Source organism: Colius striatus, chromosome 14 (genome assembly GCF_028858725.1).
Source record: "Colius striatus isolate bColStr4 chromosome 14, bColStr4.1.hap1, whole genome shotgun sequence".
NCBI classification, from domain to species: Eukaryota; Metazoa; Chordata; class Aves; order Coliiformes; family Coliidae; genus Colius; species Colius striatus.
In genome coordinates this window covers 13,140,395-13,164,722 of record NC_084772.1, presented here as the reverse complement: position 1 = coordinate 13,164,722, position 24,328 = coordinate 13,140,395, and the positions used below count along the sequence as shown (strand labels likewise).

The window sequence follows — 24,328 nt, the reverse complement described above, 5'->3', positions numbered from 1 at the left end:
CTCCCACAGGTGTGTCTTACCAGACTCCTGGTACCACAGAGGGATGGAAGAGAAGCAGACCAAAGGACCCACTGCTGTTTAAGTCAGCAAAGGAATCAAATTCTGATGTCCATGTTAAGCCATGTTAAGCCAGTGGCTTCTCAGAAACTTATTCCATCAGCTTCCACTGAGCAAACACCATAGCAAAAATACTGGGAATTGTCTTGTTTCCCTCATAATAAAATAAAACAACTTTACATGTTTTAGAGTTCTGTGGACAGAGAAGGCTCAAAGCTTTTCTCAACGTTGGAGGAAAAGAGTACAAAGTAGTAATTAAAAGGGAAACTATTTCATATTCCCAGGTCTTCCTTTTAACCATTTGGAAATCTCAGCCTTCTCTAGAAAGATGTTTTCTGTCCAAGACAGATAGCCAAATGCTTTTTCTGTATAACTGAGAATTTTAGTCTACCGTCATTCCAAGTCTTAGTGCAGCTTTATTTGTGGATTCACTGCTGACAGTGTGGTAGTGGGGTGTCAGGGAAGGTACAGACTGGGAGGGCAGACAGTGTTTGTGTTTAAGACACCATAAAATTGCTGGAGGCTGAATTAGGCCAGTCTTGTGCTGTGTTCTCTGAACACTGCCGTGCAAGCTTTGCTGGCCAGGAGAGTGCCAGCAGAGCTGTAGGAGCTGCTGTGCATTCTAACAGCCTGTGGAGTTGTCCCATAGCCCTGAACCCACAGGTTTTTCACAGACCTGCCCTCTCCCTCCCTGCCAGCCTCCCCTCTGTCCTACAGCGGCTGTGTGAGTACATGCTCCTACCTTTGACTGTTCTTGTGCAGGGAAATTTTCCTCTTAGCTTGCTGCAGCCTCTTTCTGGCCAGTAAATGCAGTCAGAAGCAGAGCAGATCACATCCTGGTCTCATTCCTAGGTCAGAGCATAAGGAAAATATAATTTTCGTTTGAGGAGGTAAATGGAGGCGATCTACCTACGTTGTAATTGTATTCCTGCTATGAAAATACTGTCTCCTGTTGGTGCCCTTTCCCTTGCTTGGCTTTTGTTTGCCTGAGGACTGATCAGGAGAATTACGTTCTCCTGTAGGTGAGGGACCAGGTTATTTCAAGTACGACACAGACATAGTAGAAATTGGAAAGCAGAGCAGCTTGAGAAAATTTGGGCAGGAAGTGCTGTACTGTCACACTGGGGTCACTGGTGAAATCCCTGTAGTCACAACTGAACTGGAGGGGCCTGTATGTCACTAGACTTCAACAGTAGGTTGGTCTTCCCATGTATTTCCAGGGACAAATGTGATGAGTCGGTGTTTCATTGCTCGTGGTCCTGCCAAAGCAGCAGTTGTCTGAAGGTGTCCTTGCTTTGCCCTCCCAGTGAGGGGCATGCTGATGGGAAGCAGCTGCCATGCAGATGGGGAGGAGGCGAGGTGGTGGGCTGAAGCCTCCCTGCTATCTGGAGGAGAGCCCAGCCTCTTCCCACCCTCTACAGCAGGATGGGGCAGAGCTGATGGCTGTAGGATTCTTGCAGAGCTCTGTTCGCCACCACTGGTGCCTGTGTGTATCCCATTAGTTTGCTGCAGGTGCTTGTTCCGTGTCACCCCTGGCATCACTGCGAGTGTCCTGGAGCCAGGAGGGACACTGGGACTAAAATGAGTAGCACATGGACAATGGTGGACAGAAAAGCTGAACTGATTCTTGCTGTGAATGTAGGAAATTTTAGGGAAGAATGGATATTATTTGTGGTTTTTTTCTTATTGGAACAGTTTGAAATGTTTCAAGATTGCCTTCTAGATGCCAGTACTTTAATTCTCCCACAGTGTTACTGTTTTCTGTGTCACTCTTCAGGGCTGTAGTCGATGGCTCTTATGTGACACCTGATTTTTTAACTTCCACTCACTCAAGACAGATCAGCTCTTTCTATCAAAGGTGATGAACAGAATTCACCACCATATTATTTCTGGTCCTTGAAGCCAAGACCTTGGCAAAAGCCATTATGTAATCCTTACAAATGTTTGGCATCTGCTGTATGAACAGGCTCACCCTCCATGGCTGAACTGTCCCTCTTGAGGCTCAGCTCTGGTGTCAGCTGCCCCACGGTGTCTCCTCCAGCCCAGAGGCAGTTGCCCCAAGCAGTGAAATGCTGTGTGAGTGGCATATTTTAAGAGAGCTCATTTTTCACTTAGAGCATAGCAAGTGCCAAGGGGCTCTGGCTACCAAGTTGTTTCAAAAAAACTGGTCCCTAAAAATGTGACAGGAGGAGCTGCTAGCATCAAACATTTAAATATTGCTCTTTCTTTCAAAAGTGCTTCTGATTTCTGAACGAAAGGTGTTGGAGAAATGTAGATGTTATCGTTCAAGATGAGCAATTTCCACTGCACAGCCATAAAGCCATCCAAAGCACAGATACACCTGTCAGGCCTCTGGCAATAGCCGCAAGGGACATTCTTCTAGCAAATAGTTTTCTCACATATTTGATCTTACTGAGGGCACAGATTATCTTCCTCTGAATCAGGTGGCTTCTTTTGCTCGTTTTTTTTCCAGAGAAGAAGTGCTAGAAGCTTTTATATCCACTTGGGCAGTGACAGATGGGAAAGGAATGCCACATGCCACGCTGCTCCTTGCACGAGGGCCGCTGAACGTGGAGGACATGGCATACCTCTTCTTGTTTTGTTTCTGTCAGCCTCCTGCTTCCAGCCCTGATAAGCTGTGGATTCTCTCAGTGCTTAAACCCAAGCCATATTTAAAGATCCCCAGCTAATTCCACTTCTGACTAAGCAGGGCGCAGAGGTTGCCTCAGCTCTGCTGTTTCCAGTAGGAGCCCTTGAGTAGCGAGATTGCATGTTATTGAGTGTAAGGGGTAAAAAAAGAAAACTCAGCCCCCCCAAACTTTTCACTGCTTTTCTTTAGCTCTAGGCTAGAACCAGTTACTCTTTCTCATGCCACCTTAAGGTAGCAAGTCCAGCAATATCCAAGTCTTGTCTCAGCCCTGTTAGGATAGTTATTTCATGAAAAGGAATAAAACAAATGACAGTTTAATCCTTCCCTGAAAGCTCTTAGGACACAGATGGCTAACTAGCCATAACAGGGACACTGTTCCTGGTGAAGTGAACAAAAAAAATAAATGCCTTGCTGTGTAATAAATAATCCCAGTCAGATGTTCTTGTTCCATTTTGTTGATAAATTGCTGCATAACCATGGGTGAAGGAAAAATAGCTCAACATTTTTGCCTTTCCTTTTCAATGCTTAAATATCATGTAAAGAAATTTGAAAGAAATTACTGTTTTTCTTGGCAAAAAAGACTTAAAATGTCACTGAATCAGCCTGAGTCTTAGATGTATTATCTCCTTTTTTTCTTTCTATATTTTTTCCTTTCTTTTTGATAGGCTTTTCCCTTTTCTCTTGAGGTAATGAACATTATTGAGTGGGGGTCCAGCAGAGGTTAAGAAATGAGAGAATTTCCCTCCAGGGAGGAGATGAGAGGGAAAATGAACCTTGTGACAGATGTTAGTTACATTGCTTAATGCACTACTGGAAGACACTCAGATGCTCTGGAAATAACCTATTACAGCTCCACACGCTGCTGTGCATAACATTAAGGTCATCCAAAACTTTCCCTTTTAAGATTATCTCTTTCACTGGCTTATAACTTTGCCAAATTTAATCATTTAGGCTGAGCGTCCTCACGCCAGGTTTTTGCCTCTGGCAAAATTTGCTGTCATTTGTTGTTGAAAGTTTAATCTAAAGCTGTTCATCCATTTAAGTAAGACTGGAGGAAGGTCTGTCAACTTTGCCTGTAAATCCTCAAAGAGAAAGGCTTTAAAAGCTTCATTTTGCACATGCCAACCATGGATTGAGCCTTGGTGCATGGCAAGCCTCCAAGAGCTCTTTGGGTGTCCCCTTTCTGCCTGAGGCAGCCCAAAGGGTGGTCAGGCCCCTCTGATGGGTTCATGCTGGTGCCTCTGCAGCTCCCTGTGCTGGCCTCTTCCTCTGCTGCCAGGGAGAGGCAGTAGCAGGAGAGCAGGCAGCCCACCGCCCCAGCAGAATTGTGTCTTGCAACCCTGCAGCCTGCCTCTCAAGCCTTGCTTCTCTCCATCTGGTCTGCTAGGGTTTCTGATCCTTCTTCCCTCCACCAGCAGCCATAGTAAGTAAACAGCCCATTGTCATACGCTCGAGACACTTCTTGCTACGGCTGTAGGCCCTTTGCTCTGCGGCTGGCCGATGCAACACAGGAGCTGCCTACAGAGAACACGTAGGGCCACAACTGTAAAACTTGCAGTGATTTTAAAAATGCAAAAGGATCAGGTGTGCAAGACTGGTAGAGAGATGGTGAATGGAAATGATCAGCCTTTCATGGGGAAAAGGGATCAACAGAGGACTAGCAGAGAGGCAATTCATGAGCCTGTCTCCTGTAGTACCAAACATAAGAAGACCCTTGTCCCAATTTGGGCCGCTGGGCATGGCTGCAATGTAAATGTTAATACTAACGAGGCTATTCTTCTCAGTTTGTGCCCATGCTGTTTTCCAAGCCTGTTTTCCCCCAGTGTGGGAAATGGCCTGACCCACTGGCTGGGGCCCTCGGAAAGTAGTTTTTATTTAGCGTAATGGACACTGGTGTCAGCTGGAGTCAGAGGTTTGATTTTCCATCTCAACGAGTATTGGAGCTGTCCCATGGGAGGTGAGCACTGGGACTAGTGCGTTAGAGTTCGTTGCTGCTAAGCAAGACTCTCTCAGAAAAAAAGTTGAAAAGGTAAATGATTAAAGTTGCAGCTTGTGTCCATCTCACGTCTAATGGGAATCACAGACCACTAGATAACTCTGAGGATGTTGTATTTAGGAGTCTTGCTACTAAAACACATATTCCAGTCAGAGAACAGACCGACGTGGGTGTCCATTGACATGTTTAACAGAATGATGGAATCAAAGCTTGGAAAGAGTTCTGCTGCCATATATCTGATGTACAGAAGTGTAAGGAAATCTGTGAGTGTTTTCAAAGCGTCAGTGGCTCAGGGTTGGGACAGGAGGTGTTTTGAGGCTCTGGAGGTATCATGAATGCTGAGCATTGCTGTGCCCCCAAATACTGTCATAGAGAACAAAGGCAAACGGATTATAGCATGTTACTGTAACCGGTGCAGGAGGGAGTGAAATTGTTGTTATTTGTGTGGGTTTTGGTCCAGACCCTCCCTGCCAAAAAAAAAATGGACTACTTTCCTTCCTTAGTTTTTAACTAAGTTTGCAGAATGCCTGTGGTGCTGGTTTTATTCTATAAAGAAATTTTACAGTGATGAGGATTAATTGGGGTATTCTGAATGGAAGTGTTGCATCAAACCTACAGATGGATTTAAAATTCAAATTTCAAAATATTTAGGAATGGTCAGATATTGATTGTCCTTTGTGCTGCAGACGTGAATGTGAATCAGCACGAAGAGTGTGTAGAGCTGTCAGTCTGGGCTCGCCTGTCATTGCAGCAAGTACTGCAGAGCTGTATCCAGAAGTTACAAATTCATTGAAGCTGGTGGCAGAAGTCCCATTGGCTTCAGGGCGAGGGGGTCTGGATTTTCTCCCAGGAATTAATCCCAGAGGACAAATTTTTTAAGGCTGGGGTCCAAATGAAAGTGTTGGCACTAAGGCTTAGAAGCCAAGGGTGACTGCTGCAAACACTGTGTGGCATGGCATGGCAAACTGCAGGGCCATTGAAGAAAATCAGGGTTTTGAAATAGGGGGACCAACCAGAGTCCAGAGAAACCTCTCAAGTTCATAAAAGAGCAATACACAGACAGTATCTAGATCCAGGTGATGATGTAGATTAACACAGATGATGATGTGTAAGGCCTGTGTTCACTAAAAGGATGCTCAGCATTTCCTGAATTACGGATTGTCAGGTGGGTCACGGGAATCACAAAGCAGACAAGGAAAGACAAAGATGGGTTTTTTTCTGAGATGTGTCAGTGTGGACTAGTTTTTGCAGCTATCATACTTTATATTTGCTAGTGGAATGTTTTAAACAGCGTGTTACAAAGTCCAGTTGATTTCATGCCAAGATAGTCACTCCCCGATTTCCTCTTGAGGTGGTGATCCAAGAAGTCAGAATATACCATTTTTTAAAATATTACGTTGAAAAGTAAATTGCAATAACTAAAGCACACTTAAAAGAGCTAGAACTCTTTCTAATTATGTGTAACTTCTGCCAAAACACTTGTAAGCAGACAGCATTATTTTTTTTTCTATGGGAGAGTTAGAAAAAAAACCCATGTGAGCAAGTGGTGTGTTTCTGTAGTAAATGCTGTTATTAGTTGCTGTTATGTTTTGAATTGAGATCTTTCAGCAACTGTTTTGAATAACATCCAGGGTTGGTTTTTTTTTTTTCCCCAGGAATATATGTTCTAAAGTAGACAGTTTTGCTTATAATAGATAGTAGCACTGGCAAAAAATAACACAGAGCAAGAGTTTAGCGCTGGGCAATGTGAAATGCTCTACAGTGAGAGTCAAGTTAATAGATTTTGGCCTGTATGATGTGATGGGGAGTTAAAGTTCTACTTCAGGCTTTGTCGTGATCATTGTCAGTGCAAAGCTTCCACAGGAGTTTGTTTAAGCCAAAACTAGGTACTGGCTCTTAATTAATTGGACAAAGTAGCCGCGATGGGTGCTCACAGGTGGGTCTCTGTAGGCTCTTGAGGAAGTAAATGGCTGTTCCCTTCTCAGAGGCTATAAAATGCCCGACTGCTAAGGCAGTTAGCTACCAGCTGAATTCCTGAGTTTTGGCCAAGTTTTGTGCATGGCCAGACCATCTGTTACCTCTGTGCAGAACATGAAGTCCCTCTTTGCCCTACCCATGTCCTTCAAACATAGCAAAGTGGGAACACAGAAGCAGGAAGATAAGCTGCTGCAGTAGTGTTTCCTCACTTGCAGCAAGACAGGGTGAAGCAATGGGATCTATGAAGAGGTTTCAATGAGATGAAGAGTAAAGTTCTGGACTATTTTTCTTTAGTTTAATCTCTGCCACCTGCCATGAAGTTCCTGTAACTTTGAGCCTGAGAAAGTCTCGTTTTGTTCAGTTCAGTTTAATCAGTGTATTTAAATATGTGTGTAAGAAAACAACAACAAACCTCCATCTGCATGAAACCAAATTTGATATTCTCTCCCTCGCTTTACGTGATCCCATGAATTTCTTGCATTGTTGTGTCCCATGTACTAAGGGTCCCATGCAGAGAGCAAACAATAAAGCAGCGAGAAGACAGATGCTCTGCTAATGGGAAACCAAGGAGAAGAGAGTCTGTGAGGGATTACAGGCAGCCTGGGGTTGGAATACATTATTAGCATGGCACCCAATTCAGAAATAAGTTTTCAGAATTAAATGCCTGAAGCACTTTGGCAAAACCTCCTGATCATCCCTCTCAAAAGCCCTGAAAGCATGAAAGAGTAGGAATCTCAAGTCCAGGCTGAGCAGTGCCATTCGGTGACTCCGCGGTGCTGTAACAGTGAATTGTAGTTTTAACAGCTTCATACCATTGCCAGGGCAGCAACTGCCACACCTACTGAAATGTAACCCACTCGATCTGCTTGCCCAAACCTTTAGCAGGTTTTGAACATCCTCATCAAAGAAGAAAATGGGCCTGAATGAGATTCCAGGGTCTGTTTCCAGGAGGAAGGTTTTGTTTTGTTGAGTGCATAACAGCAGGGAAGTGCATCGGCCTCTCCTTGGGCACGGTTAGGCATGCGAAGGAGAAGCAGCGACATGTCTTTTCAAAGATCTGACATTGCCTAAGGTAGGAACTTTGGGTCCTGAAGCCTTTTTCAGGCATGCTATTTTCTGAATGTTTTTTGCTTTTAAAAGTCATGATGAGAACATCAAACTTTAAAAGACCCGGGGTAGACAACCAAGATTGTTCACAGGATTGAGGACAGACAGGATAAATTGTTTTTCATAGTACTTGGTGGGATTATCCTCCATGCATAATTGTTCATTATATGCTCAAAATTCATTATTAATTTCTTTTGGATATATTGCACATTAGACAGAAGAGTTATAAACCCCAAGATTATCACAGGAGGACACTAACAGGCCTAAATATTCAGGACAGAAGAGGACTTGTTTTCCTCTTAGATTGAAACAATGACTGTTGGGACAGAATCATTAGAGATTATTTTTTCCCATTTGATAACCAAAGTACGGTGGACAGCAAACAAAAGAAAAGTTAAGCAAGCCAAGTCGTCTACTTTATTTTTACTCTTCTATTCTAACATAATTAACATATTTCTCAAGCTTTTTCTTAGTTTCCCAGAGTCTTATTTTATACAAGTGTCATTGGGGAGCTTGATTACAGAGTCTTGATTCATGCATATAAAAATGAAGTTTTATTATCCTGGGAGAGAAGTCAAGGACAAGGTAAATATGGGAGAAGACAGCTGGGACCAAACTAAGAAATTGGGAAAAATAATATACCAGGTCTTCAACATGCACTTGTTTTCTTTGCCTCGTGGTAACTAGCATCTTATTTCTAAGTCACAGAAGGGAGAGTAAAGGGTTACACTTATTTTTCAGCTTTGAATTTCAGAGCAGTTCTTTTATAACAACATCTTTCAATGTTTTTATATGTGCTTAATGAGCATCTATCATGAATATTAGGGAAAATACGCTTCTTATTTGTCTTAGGTACACACTGTCTGTAGACTTCTGACTATTTTTGTCTAGTTTGAGTTTGGTCTATATTCACACCATCTTACTGGTCTGCCAACAAAATTATTGTTTTAAAAATTCCCAAACTGGTGCACATGAAACCTTTCTAGAGTGAGGCTAGATTGGAGCCCAGTACTGCACGCAGCCCAGATGAAATTGTGTGCGTAAAACACTGTGTGCTGGAGGCAGAGCTGCAACTGGGCTTCACCTCAGCAGAGGGTACCTTGCCACATGTAGGACCTCACTGTTGCACCTCCATCTGTTCTTCATGTCTACAGATTATAAGGGAGGGCTGGTGTGTGCAAAAGCTCCTTTTTCTCCTCCAGCGGTGTCATTAATAAAAGAAGTTACAAGTCTGTAGAGCATAACCTGCTCTTCTCTTGCAGTTATCTAGTTCACGAGCTCTGGGAGACCAGTGCTGCTTCCACCCACTCATGCTGGGAACCCACCATCTGGGCTTATGGGTGTGCTGAGATAATAAAGAGGCCATTCAGCCTTGTCTGGAGCAAGTCACAACTTCTTGTTGCACACAGAGTTGTGAAGGTTAGTAATCAAGTGCTTCAAAGACAGAGGTTGCCAATTTTCATTTGCATTTTAAGACTTCATTTATAGGCTCTGCTTCTATAATTGAAAACTTAGCACAATAGCCCTGTTTCAGCTCTCCATGTTAAGAACAAACACTCAGCAGAAGCTGACAGGTGAGCTACAAAAATGTAGAGAGAGTTGTTTCTTGTTTACCTTTAAACAGCAGTGTCCACAGTACTACCATCATGCAGAAAACAGTGCTGCTGGTATTCGAGGCTGTGTTACTCTTTTGCAGTCCAAGTAGATTTAAAGTGCAAACCGAGCTGAATCCAAAACTTTGATCTCACTAAATCAGGTCTCCAAGTTCTCTGGAACTGATGCTGTGAACAGAAAAAAAAATGTTGTGTTTAAAGGACAGCTTCCCAAGCCCGTGAAATATTTACCACTGTTGTTAGACTTACTGCCATTTTGCAAAGTCTTCTTAATTGGGTAATCCAGTGCTGGATGTGTTTGACAAATAACAATTCTCTTGTTAAAAACAAATCATGGTTTTAATTTAATAGGGTTAGTCATATAAAGAGTGATTTTGTGTCAGCAAAACCTTTCTTTCTGACAAACACTGTAATTTATGACAACCTAGTTAGCAATAAATGCCATTAATCTGACCACTATGCATTCTGTTCCTGGGAAATAATGTTCCCTCTTAATCAATAGCTGAGTAAATGCTCCTTTGCATTCCTTATCAAATGACAGCCAGATGGTACTAGTAAATTCATTCCGGCAGGATTTTAGAATTAGCTGGGTTTGTACTATTGTTAATCCTCTGCTGTCTGCGCCACTAGGACCTACCCACCTGTTTCCAGTAACCCTGGAGTTCACAACCTTAGGAAATAGTTGGCCAGATGGTTACTCGGATACAGGGCAGCCAAGAAGCATCCCCAAGCAGCGGGGCCTTTTTTGTGCATCAGTAAGGAGGAAAAGAGAAAAAAACAACCCAAACCCTTATGTTGCACAAATAGGCAGCTAGGGCTGCCTGCCTGTATTGGTTCTTCAGCACTCTAGTCTCTCTTGATGAGGTTTCAAAGTTTCTTAAGATTGCACGAGCTGTGTTTCTTAGTGTGGAGTAAATTTGGAGCTGTGTCAGTCACCATATCATCAGCTACTGACATTCTGGGTCTGCCAGATTGTCTGCAAGACTTTTTCCTTCATAATCACTTTGTTGCATAGCAACAATAATTTTGTCTCCAACCTGTTGATCTGAAATAACATGTAATCCCCTCATACTAATAAAAAGAAAAACATATGGCTGCTCTAGTCTGGGAACCACTGGCTTTTGAAGTGAGGGGACAGTTAATCCCCACTAAATCAAGGGGGGAGTGAAGCAAGCTGCAGGCTCTGTTGAGTTGAGGCTCTGAGGATGCATCTGATGTCTGAGCCAATTAACCTGTGCTCTGTGAGACAAGTCGATTTACATTCATCCTCCCATTCCCTGTTTTTTATCTTGTGCAACTGAAGTACTTCTCAGGTAAACTTTGCTACAACTTTAATTGCTGAAATGAGCATCACTGTGCAATACCACACAAATAATAACTGGGCACCCCTTCCCTCTATCAGGAAAGAGTGCACATGCAGCACTTTGCTTGTATGGGGCTGCAGTGGGTGAGGGTAAGGTTCAGCCACAGCAAATAGGAGTTTCAAAATTACATAGCTGGAGTTCTTCAGGCAAATGCCTGTTGCCTGTAGGGTAGTGGTGTGGTAGGTCTGGCCTGATAGCCTTGTTATCTTCTGTATACTTCTAAACATAGGGCTAAAGACAGACTGGCATCTGGAACAGGACCTGCTTTCGGGATACAAGTACAAAGTTAAGGGCAGAACCACTCAGGCAGGGAACACAGAGCTTTGGTCCCAAGTGGGCCAAGTATCTCATGCTGCTGTGCTGTCGGCACCAACATGCGGGCTCTGTGAGGCCTGCCCGGCCTTCCCTCGCGCTGTGGGCTGGCGCAGGGCCGGCCATCGGGCCTCATGTCACCCTCCTGAGGTACCTTACTGCTGCCCACCTGGTGCAGGGAACACAGCCTCCTACAACTGAACTTTTATCTTCTTCCCTGGATTAAAATCTTGGTATCCACAAGGCAGCTATATCCTCCATGGTCTCGTCTTCGTTTTTCTAGCCTGTATGTAGCACTGTGTGAAATGTAGGTCCAAAATCGGAGGTCAGTAAGCATCTGGTCTCTAGTTTGAGCAGGAGTTGGGAGGTAAGTCCTGTGTTATTTACTGCCTCAGCAACAACAACCCAAAAAGTGAATTCAAGCTAATTCCAGCATATCAAATGCAAACTCGCCAAACAGGCTTCAAAAGTAAAAATCAAACTCAAAACAATATTCTTACATTGGAAATCTCAGTGGGAGGGAATCTTGCAGTGCATCAGAAGGCCAAGGTGCTATCTGAGCATGCTGTGAGAGCAGAGCAAAGGCTTCTGAGCCATTGTCTCCCAAACCTGTTGTATAGTGTGCTATCATATATAGCACAGGCTGGAAAATAGCACAGCATTCACTTAAAAGGTATTACTGCAGCCAGAGGAGTGGCTACTAATAATCCTTTCTTTTCTGTCATTTGAACAGTATTCAGGTTTTCAGCAAACGGCGGACAAGTGCTTTGTTTGTGGACACCTCATAATGGAAATGGTAAGACACCTAAATTCCTGACTGCAGGGTAGCTTGCTGTTCACATGCTTTGGGTAATGCACTGGGAGAGACTGTCCTTTTTCCCCAGTCAGACTGTCCTTGTGTCTTCACTGCTGTCAGGGTAATTTTTGAAACTGAGAGAATGAATAAATACCTTCATGCTCTGTTACTGTTAAACAGAGTAAGTTGAGCTTCTTTTCTGTCTGAGGTCATGGGAGGCTGTTGTTCTGCCACACAGTAATTTTTTAAAAAATAAAAGGATTTTTAATCCTAAAATGGGAACATACAGCACAGCTTGGTAAAGGAAAACAGGCTGTGCTCTGCATCACGAGCCCTGTTAAGTGAATAGGATATGGGCTAGAAACAAGAGGGACATTATCAATAGTCCTGAGGTGTGTTGCTCACTCTGTGATGTTTTATTTACCTTTTGCCACTTGCTGGACGTCAGCTAAGATGTGTTATTACCACTGGCATTTGTAGGGAGAGAATAGTGTCAGCAAGTTTTATAATTAAAAGAATCAATGGGCTATGGGTTAGGGCAGATACTGCTGGCATTGTTTCAGTGGGTGAAAGTAGGAAGAATTGAGTCTATTCTTGCTAAGCAGAAATTCTCAGACAAAATCCAGTGGCTTGCACATTGAAGAGGTGCAGATCTTGTAGTATATCTATTTTCTTCTGGCTTTAAAATGTATGTGAAGCTCAGCATGCCTAACAGAAGTCACTATTGCATTGCCAACACAGAGGTTCAGTAGGAGCTGGAAGGGAGACTTCGCTAATGAGGATTCTGGCTCATATCCTGGCACCACTGGTTGGACAAGGATATTGTTCGTTTTAGCCCAAGAGCAAATTCTAGAGTTGTGTCATGCTGGGAGGGGGAGGGGTATCCTGACTTGCATGCTTTGAGCTGGCCCTTAGTTGCAGAATCCCAGGCAAGAATCCATAATACTTGCTGGTGGAGCTCAGTAGCTGGAAGCTTGGCAGGTGCTTGGCTGCCTTTGTCCTGTCAGCAAGCGTGCTCTGACAAAAGCAGGCAGCTCCTGGAGCTCCAGGAGTCCTGTGGGGCTGAGTTCTCGGGTACCTTCCTGGGAGCACAGATCCCGAAGGTGCCAGCACAGCTTGGTGCCTCCAGGCCTAGGCACAGCTGAGAGCACAGTGGGGTTGGGGATGTGTGGGTGCGGGGGCTGCCTGGCCCCACCAGCCCAATGCCTCGCACAGAGATGCCCAGGCAGTAACCCACACATAGAGCAGTTGCTTCTGGCGAGGAACAGGTATGCAAACCCCACAGACTCCGATGCTGCTCCCTGAGTGCAGAGCTGTAGGGCTTTTGGGGTGGGGGTTGAGGAAGGTAAATTGAATGACTTTGTGTGGTTTTCCTATGTGCCACTTCATATTTTCTGTTGATTTGATCTTTTATTCATAGAATCACGTTCAGGGCCATGAGAGCTTGGACTGTGGAGGTTTTTCATCTGCAGCTTATTAGCCAGCTCCAAGCTGAGCACCGCTGTTAACACATAGTTTTTGAAATTACCTTGCAAAGGTATTTCTTATACCCAAAACATAGGCAATTAGTGCTATAACCTGTTGAGAGGTGCCTGAAGATGATGACACGTCTCACTGTTCCCAGAGGCTTGCTAACAGGCGTGGTGCATCCTCCTTGGTGTCCTGCTGCTCTCTCCTGGGGGAGAGAGGGGAGCTGAGCCTTCATTGGGCCTTTCCTTGAAACCTTTAAAATGCAGTAGGCAGGATCAGCATGGGAAGAGCCTGGGCAGAACACATGGATACAGGTGGAATTTTAACAGAGATCGATGGGCCTCTATGACTGAGTGATAGCCAGTCAGTAACTGTGGGGCATTAGGATCTTTACTGATTAGAGGACTACCTATTTATTTTATTGTTTTGTTAACATTTTGAGTTATGACTGGTTTGGATTCTGTCTGTCACAGCCTGTTACATTTGTGAATTAACTTCTCTCTATCCCAGTAATTTGTATTTGGCTGTAACAGCTTTTCCAAGAAGTGGTCTCTGAAGCCATTTTTAATTCCTGTTGGTGGGATGGGCCCTGCAGAGCCAAAACTGATGGACATCAGCCTCATTTTCACAGTTCTTTCTCTTTGTTTGGAGCCTGCTGAACCCCACTGAAATAAGCAAACTGATTGTTTTAAAAGACCTCTTGCTGACAGATCTACAGAGTGGTAATTCCATTCTGAAGAGCTTTTCTCACTGTCTTTGAGAATCAGACACAGCAGTATATGGTTGCAGGGAAATTTCATGTATTCATGCATCCACTTATTTCACTGTTTGCCTCTTAAGATCTTACAGGCCCTTGGGAAGTCATACCATCCTGGCTGCTTCCGTTGCGTGGTGTGTAACGAGTGTTTGGATGGAGTCCCCTTCACTGTAGATGTGGAGAACAATATTTACTGTGTCAAAGACTACCACACGTAAGTACAGAAACTCACTGCCTGCTTGGAAAAATCACAGTAGGAACATTTTTGGTATGGCTAAAAGCCTTGTGGTAGATAGAAAGGGTCATTCCTGTTTGCTCAGGTGTCCCTCAGGTGCTGCTCTGCCATGTTTCATTTGTAAAGTATTCTAAAGTTATATTCAAAGTCCCTTCATGGGTCCAGTGTGGCATTCGGTAGCCAGGCAAGGCTGGAAGTCAGGTTGGGTCAGAGGATGTACTTCTGGTGGCTGTTTCTTTACTTCAGAACTTTCAGTACTACTCAGGTCAGAGTAATTCTGCAAGTGATGGTAGGTGCTGCTGGCTGGTTGTGAGTTGAGGTTGTGGTAGTGGATGACACTGGCACGTGTAAGTTAGGTTAACCTAGACTTGAGAGTAGACCTATAATTTGCAGCTAGTATTAGAATCATTTTAGCATCGCCTGACAAAAAGTTTTGTGGTTTGAATGACTGCTTTTGAACTCTTTTTTGCCCCCCATGCAAAGGCAAAACAAATGCTTTTTGCTGCAGCAAACCAATAACTCAGCTTATGCAGTAAGAGCAAATCACTCTGAACCATTGGCTCAGCCCTATGGATCCTAAGGTGATGATGTTACAAGGATAGAGTGAATGTTGGCCCAGTGGTTGTCATGAATTGCAGCTGTAGATCATAAGAGCAGTTGATGTATTTGGTTTAAGTAGATCCTAGCCACAATCAGCCTCTCACATATTTAGCATGGTTATGTCCTCCTCATAGTCCCCTCATCAGGAGCTGCTTTGCAGTCAAGGCAATGAGTCTCTGGGAGAATCTTTAACGGCTTTATGGGTAAAGTAAGAGAAAGGGCAGATGTGGGCTGGATTCGCTGTGCCTAGAGGTCAGGAAGATACTAAGCACTAAAGCTGGGGGAGGGGGGTGTTACGTCTTCCGAATCTTCTTTTCCCTGAATGTCATCGAACATTTAGAGGTGTTTCAACTCCTGTGGATCCACATTTTGCTAAAATCAAGGCATGGTTAGAATAACTCTCTTAGTTCTACTTTTTGAAGAAGCTTTAAATGTGATATGAACACTTTCTTCTTGCACCCTAGGGTTTTTGCACCAAAATGCGCTTCCTGTAACCAGCCGATCCTACCAGCACAGGTACATGTTAACATGAACTGACTCTTAAAGACAGCAGCTGTTGGCCTATGAACAGTTTCTGAAAGCACATTAGATGCTTTTCCTTCCTCTTCCAGAATCTACATCATGTCAGATACTAAATTGAGTTCAGCAGTAGTGTCACTCCCAGATATTCCCAGAGGTTGTAATAGTCACACTACTTATGCAGCATAGTACTTTGTATCTTTAGGTTGCTTTCCAGGTCTTAATTATGCTATTAGAAATCTCATTTAATTGAAAGCCATGACTGGGGCTCCAAGAACAACCCAAGTAAAGCCCTGTTTATTTTTAGAATCTCCCATTAGCTCAAGTAGCAATTTTCCTTGTCTGCTACGTTTGCACTTCTGATGTAGCTCTGTTAAGATGCCCAAACTTGAAAAGACATGCGAGGATTACCCTGACCCTGTCAAAAGGCCCCGCAGTCTGTTGTCCTGGGGTGGCAATGTAATGAAAGTGCTTAAAGGGGTGGAAAAGGCAGCAGAAAAGTTGGCTAAAAGGAAAGCCAGGTGGATGACCTGCTTGCAACCTCAGCCTACCCTGACAACGTAGTGAGCACAGTAAGACTTTGGCATTAAGTTCTTCTGCCTGCTTACAGTGCTGCTCCCTCATGCTCTGGTGGGTGCTGAGCCCATTTGCTTCCCATTGCTGAGGTCACTGCCCAGCTCACGTGGAGGCAAAGGCCTCAGTACCTCTCTCCTTTTCCTCTTGTCCCATTTAGAGACAGAACTTGCATGCTGGAAGGTGCCGTGCCCCAGGAGAGCCCTGGGCTAGAGGCTCTTGGCCTGCTCACGCCTGTCATGCTGCACCTTACTCTCATTTGTCACTATTATTTCTGTTAAATGGCCAAGGCTCACATAATTAAAAACCTTATGAAGGCTGAGCTAGAGCTGCTTGTCCTGGTTGGGTTATGAAGACAAAACCTCTGTGTAATTTCACTGGATTTGTGTCTTACAAAGTTACTTTTGTTTTTAAAAAAAGAAAAGAAAAAGCATTCCTGCTGCTGACTCATCTGATGGGAAGCAGCAGAGACTCCACATTCTTTCCCATGGAGGTTTCTTAGGTTAGTTCAAGTCTAGCAGTGCAGGTACTAACTTGCACGCAGCTTCTCTCATAGTCTACGTCATACCTGACACTCTAACCACACCTGGAACTGGAAACAGTGAAAGGCAACAAACTGAGTGAGCTCTGACTTCAGAGGCTTCAGATTAGAGCATGGACAGAGTCTGAGAGGTTATAAGGAGGGTATGGGCTGCTGTGCAGGGCCTGGGGCTCAGCCAGCAATTACACAACTCCGCTGCATCCACCCTCTGCTGAGGCTGTGGCCTGTGCACACAGTTACCTGCCCGACTGGTATGTAAATCCTGAGGGGGTACATACAGTGACAGTGACATGTGCAAAATAGCTGTGCAGCAGATGGCTTGAGGGGAATACAAGTCCTGTAAAACTCAGTCCAGGATGTGTACAGGGAAGAGTTACCCGAGCAGTAGGTCGCAGTTTTTGGCTGGTAATTCGTTTAGATCCTGAATGTCCTTGGAAAATTATTTCATTTCAAGTCTGATTTGTCCCTTGAGGATGACGTTTTGTCTACATTTCCCAAAGACCTCCCCAGCTTAGAGATGTCAGACACCCCTACTGCTGTGCAGTGCAGTGGTGTGCAGCAGGGGACAAGGCCCTCAGTGGGCACAGAGGGAGGGGAACACTCGGGAAAACAGCTCTCCAAAGTGAGAGGTTGGGCACTGAGAGAAAATTGAGAAAAGACTGTTCATAAGCCCACTGTTATCTTCTCCCTGCTTCCCCACAGGGCTCTGAGGAGACGATTCGGGTGGTGTCCATGGACAAAGACTACCACGTGGAGTGCTATCACTGCGAGGTAGGCCCCATGTGCCACAGCTTGGCTGGCACAGCTCAGCCAGCAGCCTCGGGGGAGGTGGGGAGTGGGGAGTGCCCTACAGCCTGGCTGGCTCTGGCATGCCAGGGCAGCTTGGGCAATGTCTCACAGCCCCTAGAGGGGAGGGAATGCAGGCAGTGCAACCTGGGCTGCATGGGGTGCTGCCATATCCAGTACCACATTGGTTTATTTTGTTTCCCCAGTATTTTAACTTCAGAAGCAGTTGAGTTTTCTCAATATTTCCAGATAGAACTGGCACCTATTCTTTGTTCTCTCCCTCTTTTTCCCTGATCTCTTTATCCAGCTTGTGTGGCTCTCACACTGCCTGTGCAGGGAAGGCCTCTCATTCCTCCACTTGAAAGGGTATTCCAGGGGCTCTGTGTTCTTTCCATGCTGAATGAATCCTTTACTAGAAGAGACACATGGATACCACCGACTTTCACCTTTTGGGGAATAATTTCCTTTTGTACAGAACATTTCAATGTGTATTAGGGCAGATCAAGTTGTGCTCTTGCTTCAGAGAAGAGAGTGGAGTTCAGCCCTAGCTCTGCATCCAGGACTGTGAGGAGGGAAACAAACTCTTCAATTTGGGATCAACCCAAAACTTTTTTTTTGCTGTAGGTTCAGCACTGTGATATAACATGTGAATATCCACACAAATCCTGACTGTGCTACCTAATTTAGTACTGCTGCATTTTCTTTAGTCTCTGGTGCTATTTTTTGTGCAAAAGTGCACAGAACATATTTTTAAAAGAGACTTCAAATTGAGGGGAAACAAAATTCAGAGCATCTTGAAATGTATATGAACCTAAAATGTAAGGAAGACCCCATCCACCCTACTGTTTCCTTCCAGAGACACCTGATATTCTATCATTTTTTATTAATTTTTAAAGAGAAAATGGCACATGAAATGGCAGCATTTTGGAGAGCTGTACTTCCCTCCTCCTCTTTCCCCCATCTATTGCTTTGTGCAGGCTTCACCTAAGATGACAGCTCCCTCCCCTTCTCTCTCAGGCTATTGACTTGATATTAGAATATCCCAATGGGGGTTTATTTTCAGTTCTGTTTCATTATTCATTTCCCCATTCTCTTTCCAGTTTGAGGCAAATCAAGCTGCAGCCACATCTGCCCAGAGTGGCAGAGTGCATTTCTGTACATAGCCTGGGGGCTGGCCATGTGTTAATGGGAGTAGGTTACTGCTAATGGTCTCTCAAGCTGTACACACCACACCGGGGCATTGCTGTCTCCCAGTACCCCTGGGAAAGTCAGTGCCCCGATGGGGAGGTATTCACACAGCAACTTCTGCAAAGGCTGTGACAACTGACCCAGCCATTTCTGAAAGGCTGTTGATGTCCTCATCACCTGGTGGCCACACGCAGTTGTCAGTTTGGGACCTTTGATGCTTTTCTACATCCATCTCTTTCTTGTGTTTCTGCTGAGAAGTTGAAGCTGGTTTACAGAGCAGTAGATCAGATCCCCATTCTGAAACTGAAATCCACTGGGAAGAGGCTTTCTCATTGCAGAAAGGGAATGCAATTTTGGACAGGAAAAAAGGTATGAACACTTGGCACATCTCTTGGCTGTCTGAAATTGTTACATTCTAGTGAGGAATTGAATAAGGGACCCTGAAGTTATAGTAACACACAGGAAACGACTGTGGCAGAACCTTTGATTAACGCGTCCCTAAACTTAACACTCCAGTTTTAAAGCTTACTTTCATTTTTCATTCTTATTTCAGCATTATAGAATTTGTGGATATTAAGTTGATCTATGAATGCTGAAAAATAGTACTTTTTCTCCAATTTGAAACTTTGCATCAGTTTTCAATACTAAACTGACCCTAATGCCCAACTTGTTCAATGGGTTTTTCCTTGTACAGATACACACTCAGAATCTCTGGTTTCTCAGGACTGGTCACGGTACAGTTTTCAAGTATTTAACATACTTGAAACATCAAATCCAAGCACAAAACTGCTGTGACTTTCAAATGTCCTCAAAATGATAATGATGACAGCTGAAAACCAGGATTATCTCTATTGCAGTGTACAGAACAGCAGCCAGGATCATTGGTTGTTGTCTTTCTTTTTACCTCTGTTCCTCCACTGTTTTTTACCCACATTGTCCCAGTAGCTGTGTGCTGGGCCCAGAGGTACTAACATATTTCCACTAAAGATGGACTCTAATTCCAGATTGGGGAAAGCGTAGCCCTGCTTCAGGAGTAAAACACTTCTCTCCTCCTCCTCCTCTCATTACATACTTATGCTCTCCCATTTCTTGTTCACTGTCTTGTTGCAGAATCAGGTCCTTCTCTATCGTAACCTCTTTGGGCTGTATGTGTCAGGGTTAGCCCTTGGCCTGGTTTTATCTGATTTACATCAACATTATTAGATGAATTAAGAGACCAGAATGCGAAACAGTAGGGGAAAAAATGCTGAGTACTACTACAGGCTGCCTTGTTTGATTTCAGTGATGTCATTTTGCTTAATGTGAGATGGCCAGGGTCCACCTACCAAAGACTCTTGAAGTTGCTCCCAGGGTTACACAGCACAGTTCAACATTGTCATGAGATGACCTACCTGAATCGCTGACTAATCTGGGATGTATGTGTCTCCTCTAGGATTGTGGCTTGCAGCTCAATGATGAGGAAGGCCATCGCTGTTACCCACTGGAGGGCCACTTGCTGTGTCACGGCTGTCACATCAGGCGCCTTAATATTAAACTGCCATCACATCCACCTCCAAGCTATCCAATGCACGTCACAGAGCTCTGAAAGACATTGCCATTGCCAATAAGCCGTCTGAAAGAGAAGACGGCAATCTAAAAATGACTTTCCTGTTCCTTGAAAAATGAGGTTCCAGTAATAACCATCTAAACCAGCTATTTATTTTTTAAATCAGAGGTGAGGGGTCCTTTTCTGATCTTGTACATATGCATTCTTTTATCTAGATATTTTTCACTGAGACATCATCTACTTGAACAAATAATTCACCACTAAACTGTAAGTGGCAGCATTTCTAAAAACAATGGTACAAAGGGCTGTTCTGCACTCCCTGCTCACTTTAAGGAGTGTGGAATTACTTCCAAAAGTTAGCACCTTATCATATGGCAGCAAGCATGATAAGATAAATGCTAGCATTTTAGCTAGTTTTGTTGAATTCTGGTCTTAGAGAATACAGTCTCACATTTTTTTAAGACTTAGACTTCCAGGAGTAGTGACTAGGAAGCAAACAAGTGTTTTTCACAAGGGCAGCGTGGGTTCAGGAGTGAGTGGCATTCTGTGAGGAAGCATCAGGCTAGCTTTCCATCCTGCAAGGTTCCACAATCATCCAAAGACTATTGAGCTTGTTAAAGAGACACGACAAGCATCTCATCTAAACACCACATTGCAGAGGAATGGATCCAAAAAGTTGGTGAAGGCAAGGTCGTGGCAATTGAAGGAAATTCCCGACCTCTGTACGTGTTTGCTGTATCCAAATGTAGCCATGGTTTCAAAATGCATTGCTACCAACTTGATGATTTGGCACTTACTAAAGAATTCGTCTTTTAAACCTGTTTTTTGTTTAGTAGGGTTCACAGCCCCTTTCTGTGCAAAGATACACTTGCCTTTATAGCTCCTTGTTTTATACAGGCCGTCATTTGTTACCAACTGCTTTATGGTTGTATGTTGATACATGATTAAAATAAGGGGGACTGTGTTTTTTGTACTATCTTTTCAGCTTTGTGTTCTTTTCTAGATGTACTTTTGAACTGATTATGGTGATTATCTTCATTGGAAAAACAAAGTACAGTTAAGCAAAACATAATTACAGAGCCAGACCCTTGAAACGTTGGTACTTTATGACAAGTATTAGAGGTACAGAGAATGTACACACTTCCATATTTTGCATAAGCTTTTACAGTAACCTCAGAGCTCTGGGGAAATATATGTCTTCCATATAGGAAGTTAGATGAATCTTTTTTATGGTTTGTTTTCTACCCTGTGTTGATGATTTACATGCAAATCACACATCTGTATGTTAAAAAGATTCCTTGCGTTCTCATGAGGATTGAGCCAGTCTTCCTGAATTTATATTTTAAAATAAATCCATCATTGCTGTCTTTAACTGTATCCAAAATTGCAATGAAATAAAATTCTTCTGCTCCAGAGGAAGTGGAAATACCAGACCAGGTTCTCTGCATGTGTAAGTTGGGACGTTTCCATGCCCGTTCTCAACACATTGAGAATCTGACCAATCCCTCTCAGAAATGAGCCCATGTTAAATTCAGCACGCGGACTGATGAAATGACTTCACTTTGGCAACACCACTGCAGTTCAGTTTCTTCTGCTCTGTTGACTTTTTGAAAGCCATATGTGGTACTCTTGAAAAGTACAAAGAGCATCCAATGAACACTAATTCCTAAGTGGAATAATTAACTCCCTTAACAGAACTTTTTGATAGTCTGGAATTTCTTCAAGGGGAAAGGCGGGGCAGAAAAAATTCCTGTGAGCTACTGTTTTTTGTCTTAGGAACAAAAGGTATATTTCCTGAGCTTTCACCAAACTTTCATTGGCCTAGATTAACCTGTCCTACTGAATGCTTCCCTGCATTTGCAAACATACCTGTGTGTCCACAGCCAGCAGCCCAGCCTCTGCAGGACGGGGAAGCGCCTGTGCCTCTCACAAAACAGCAAATGCTGGAAAAGGGAGAATTTGGCTTAAATCAGAGTGGATGACTAGATCAATCTTTAAGGTTATTACAAACATGGAAGACATCAGAGCTTCAGGATAAAGTTTTAGCATCAGCTGCAATGTAATACTTTTTCTATTTAAGGACGCTGCTTTGGATCACACTTAGCTTGAAGCATTTTACTTGTCTTTACAATATACATTAAGGAACCCAAATTAAGAAAAAAATCCGTAAAACATACAGAGAAGGTTTGGGTCTGCTCCTCTGAGCAAGACATCCCAGAACAGTACTTGTGATGTACTGGGAAATATGCTTTGCTCTCCAGTATAGAAGCAAAACCTTCAAAATCCCAGTGGCCAGAGATGGAAGTGACTTGCTCTGGCCTTCAGCCCTGTCTTTTGCCAGTACCTTCCTTAGCAAATTGCCTCCTTCAGGGGCAAGTTGCAAATTCCCACTCCAAGACACTCTTCAAGGGACAGTCCCACTGACATGTACATACCAGACTTTTTCTTCTTTGCTGAAAATGATCATACTGTAGAAGATAAAAATATTTTAATTTCATTTCACAAGGTAATTTGTCAGTCTCTTGTAGCTCTACTCAGTTCCAACGTGTTGAGTATCATCACGGTAAAAATATTGAAAGGTAATATTTCACTATAGAGGAAGCAATGTATTTAAAACCAGAAAGCAGCAGTTGTTCCAGTGTTTTCTATAGCCAGGTGCATTCCAGTACTGTATCACAAAGCACAGCTTTGCTTTTCCACCACTGAGTATAAAAACTGGAGCTTGACTGAAATTTGCCAGTTATTTTTCAATCAAAGAGAAAAATAAAAGCAAATCTAAAATACTGATGTGCTGTACTCTTTAGCACTAGCGACAGTTTCTGTGCATTTTACCTCCTGGCTGGGGAATTATGTAAATAAGAAAGCTTCTTTTAATTGTTTTTCTTAAGGAGTTAAACCAGTTCAACACAGACGTAAACTTTCTAGAGTTCATTTTATGATGTTCTGAAGCCTTTACTGTACTTTCACATAAAGCAGAAACTGTAACAGCTTGTTCTCAGTTGCATCAGGACTGCACCTTTCCATTTTGGTAAGGAACCTTATAACGTCCCTTCAGCACAAAGCTGTTTGTAGGCGATGCACTGGAGGACACATTCCAAAGAAAGGACCAAAATAATAATTTGAAAACAAAACAAAAGCATGCAGTCAGATAATTGAGCTTTCAAAGAGGGTTTGTTTGGGTTTCTTTCCTTTTCCTTTCACTTGTATGCACGTGTGTATATATTTTGTAAGGTGGAGCTTCCAAAGGAAAACATGGTTAGAGGAGCTCTTTAAGACCAGAAATTCCAGAGTAGTTAAGTAAACCAAAGCTCTAAAGGAGACAAAAGCTGCTTTCTTGTGTTTCAAGAAAAGTTTAAAAGTTTGTGATTCATCCTGTAACTAATGCCGTAACTAGAGTATATAATTTGACTTAAATTAAGTTTTCATTTGAGAAATATTTTCATTTTCTTTAAAAGAATATAGTTTTCTTCCAAGAACTTGGACCAACGTTGATTTTTATTTTGTAGGAAATATATAAATTCCCAGTTTGTATATCATGTAACTAGTTTACATGCTGAAAATATACATTAGTTTAACTATTTTTGTATATATATCCTTGTAAAACCTTTCAATGTGCTTCTGTCGTTTAGCCTTTAGAATTACTTGTGGTTTTTGTGTTTCAGTGTTTGATTCCCTTGATTGTTGAAGAAAAAAATTGGGAAATGTAGATTTATTTATCTAAAGAAGCAGCTACTTGCTATCATCCTAAGTTATTTAATATTAAAGTCAGAAGTTTCATTTAACCTTAGATGCTATAATCTGCTTTTTTCAATAAAGACATTTTGTAGTTATCTCTGATTTTGTAGTCTGTTGCATGTAAGTATTTTATTTGTTTTAATCTAGGTAGGCATGAAAGCCATCTTCAGGAGCCAACAGAAATGCCTAACTGATATTAATTGATTGCAGCTGCATTCATGAAAGATTTTGGTCCTCCAGTGCAAGTGTTACTAATTAAGGTCTAAAATATGCCCCCAGCTAAACTTTTGCAGCTGCACTTAGAAAATAATTTAGCCACTCTGGCAATTTTTAATTAAGCTTTAACCAGTTTGGCCAGTTCACATGTAGGACAGTCACTACTGAGGAACACTTCAAGACTCAGGTTATTTTGTGGAGTGTTTCAGAAGAGAAGTACTTGCTTGGGCTATGAACCTGCATAGCTTTAAGCACTCAGACCTCGCTTTGGGGCATTTTCTCTATTTTCT

General features: G+C 43.1%; 1 protein-coding gene across 2 annotated transcripts in view; it reads left to right on the top strand.

Annotated features, from left to right (window-relative positions):
* WTIP (WT1 interacting protein) overlaps positions 1 to 23,888 on the top strand; it is an 81,754-nt gene extending 57,866 nt beyond the window's left edge. The window contains exons 4-8 of one of the 2 annotated variants that reach the window (XM_062007710.1): positions 11,810 to 11,872; positions 14,183 to 14,313; positions 15,399 to 15,450; positions 17,270 to 17,338; positions 19,974 to 23,888. In XM_062007710.1, the coding sequence (XP_061863694.1) occupies positions 11,810 to 11,872; positions 14,183 to 14,313; positions 15,399 to 15,450; positions 17,270 to 17,338; positions 19,974 to 20,126 (468 nt within the window). In that variant the 3' untranslated portion in view covers positions 20,127 to 23,888. Of the gene's footprint in view, positions 1 to 11,809; positions 11,873 to 14,182; positions 14,314 to 15,398; positions 15,451 to 17,269; positions 17,339 to 19,973 lie in introns of those variants that run through there. The other variant, XR_009819746.1, reaches the window with a different exon arrangement.
* The last annotated feature ends 440 nt before the right edge of the window (positions 23,889 to 24,328 follow it).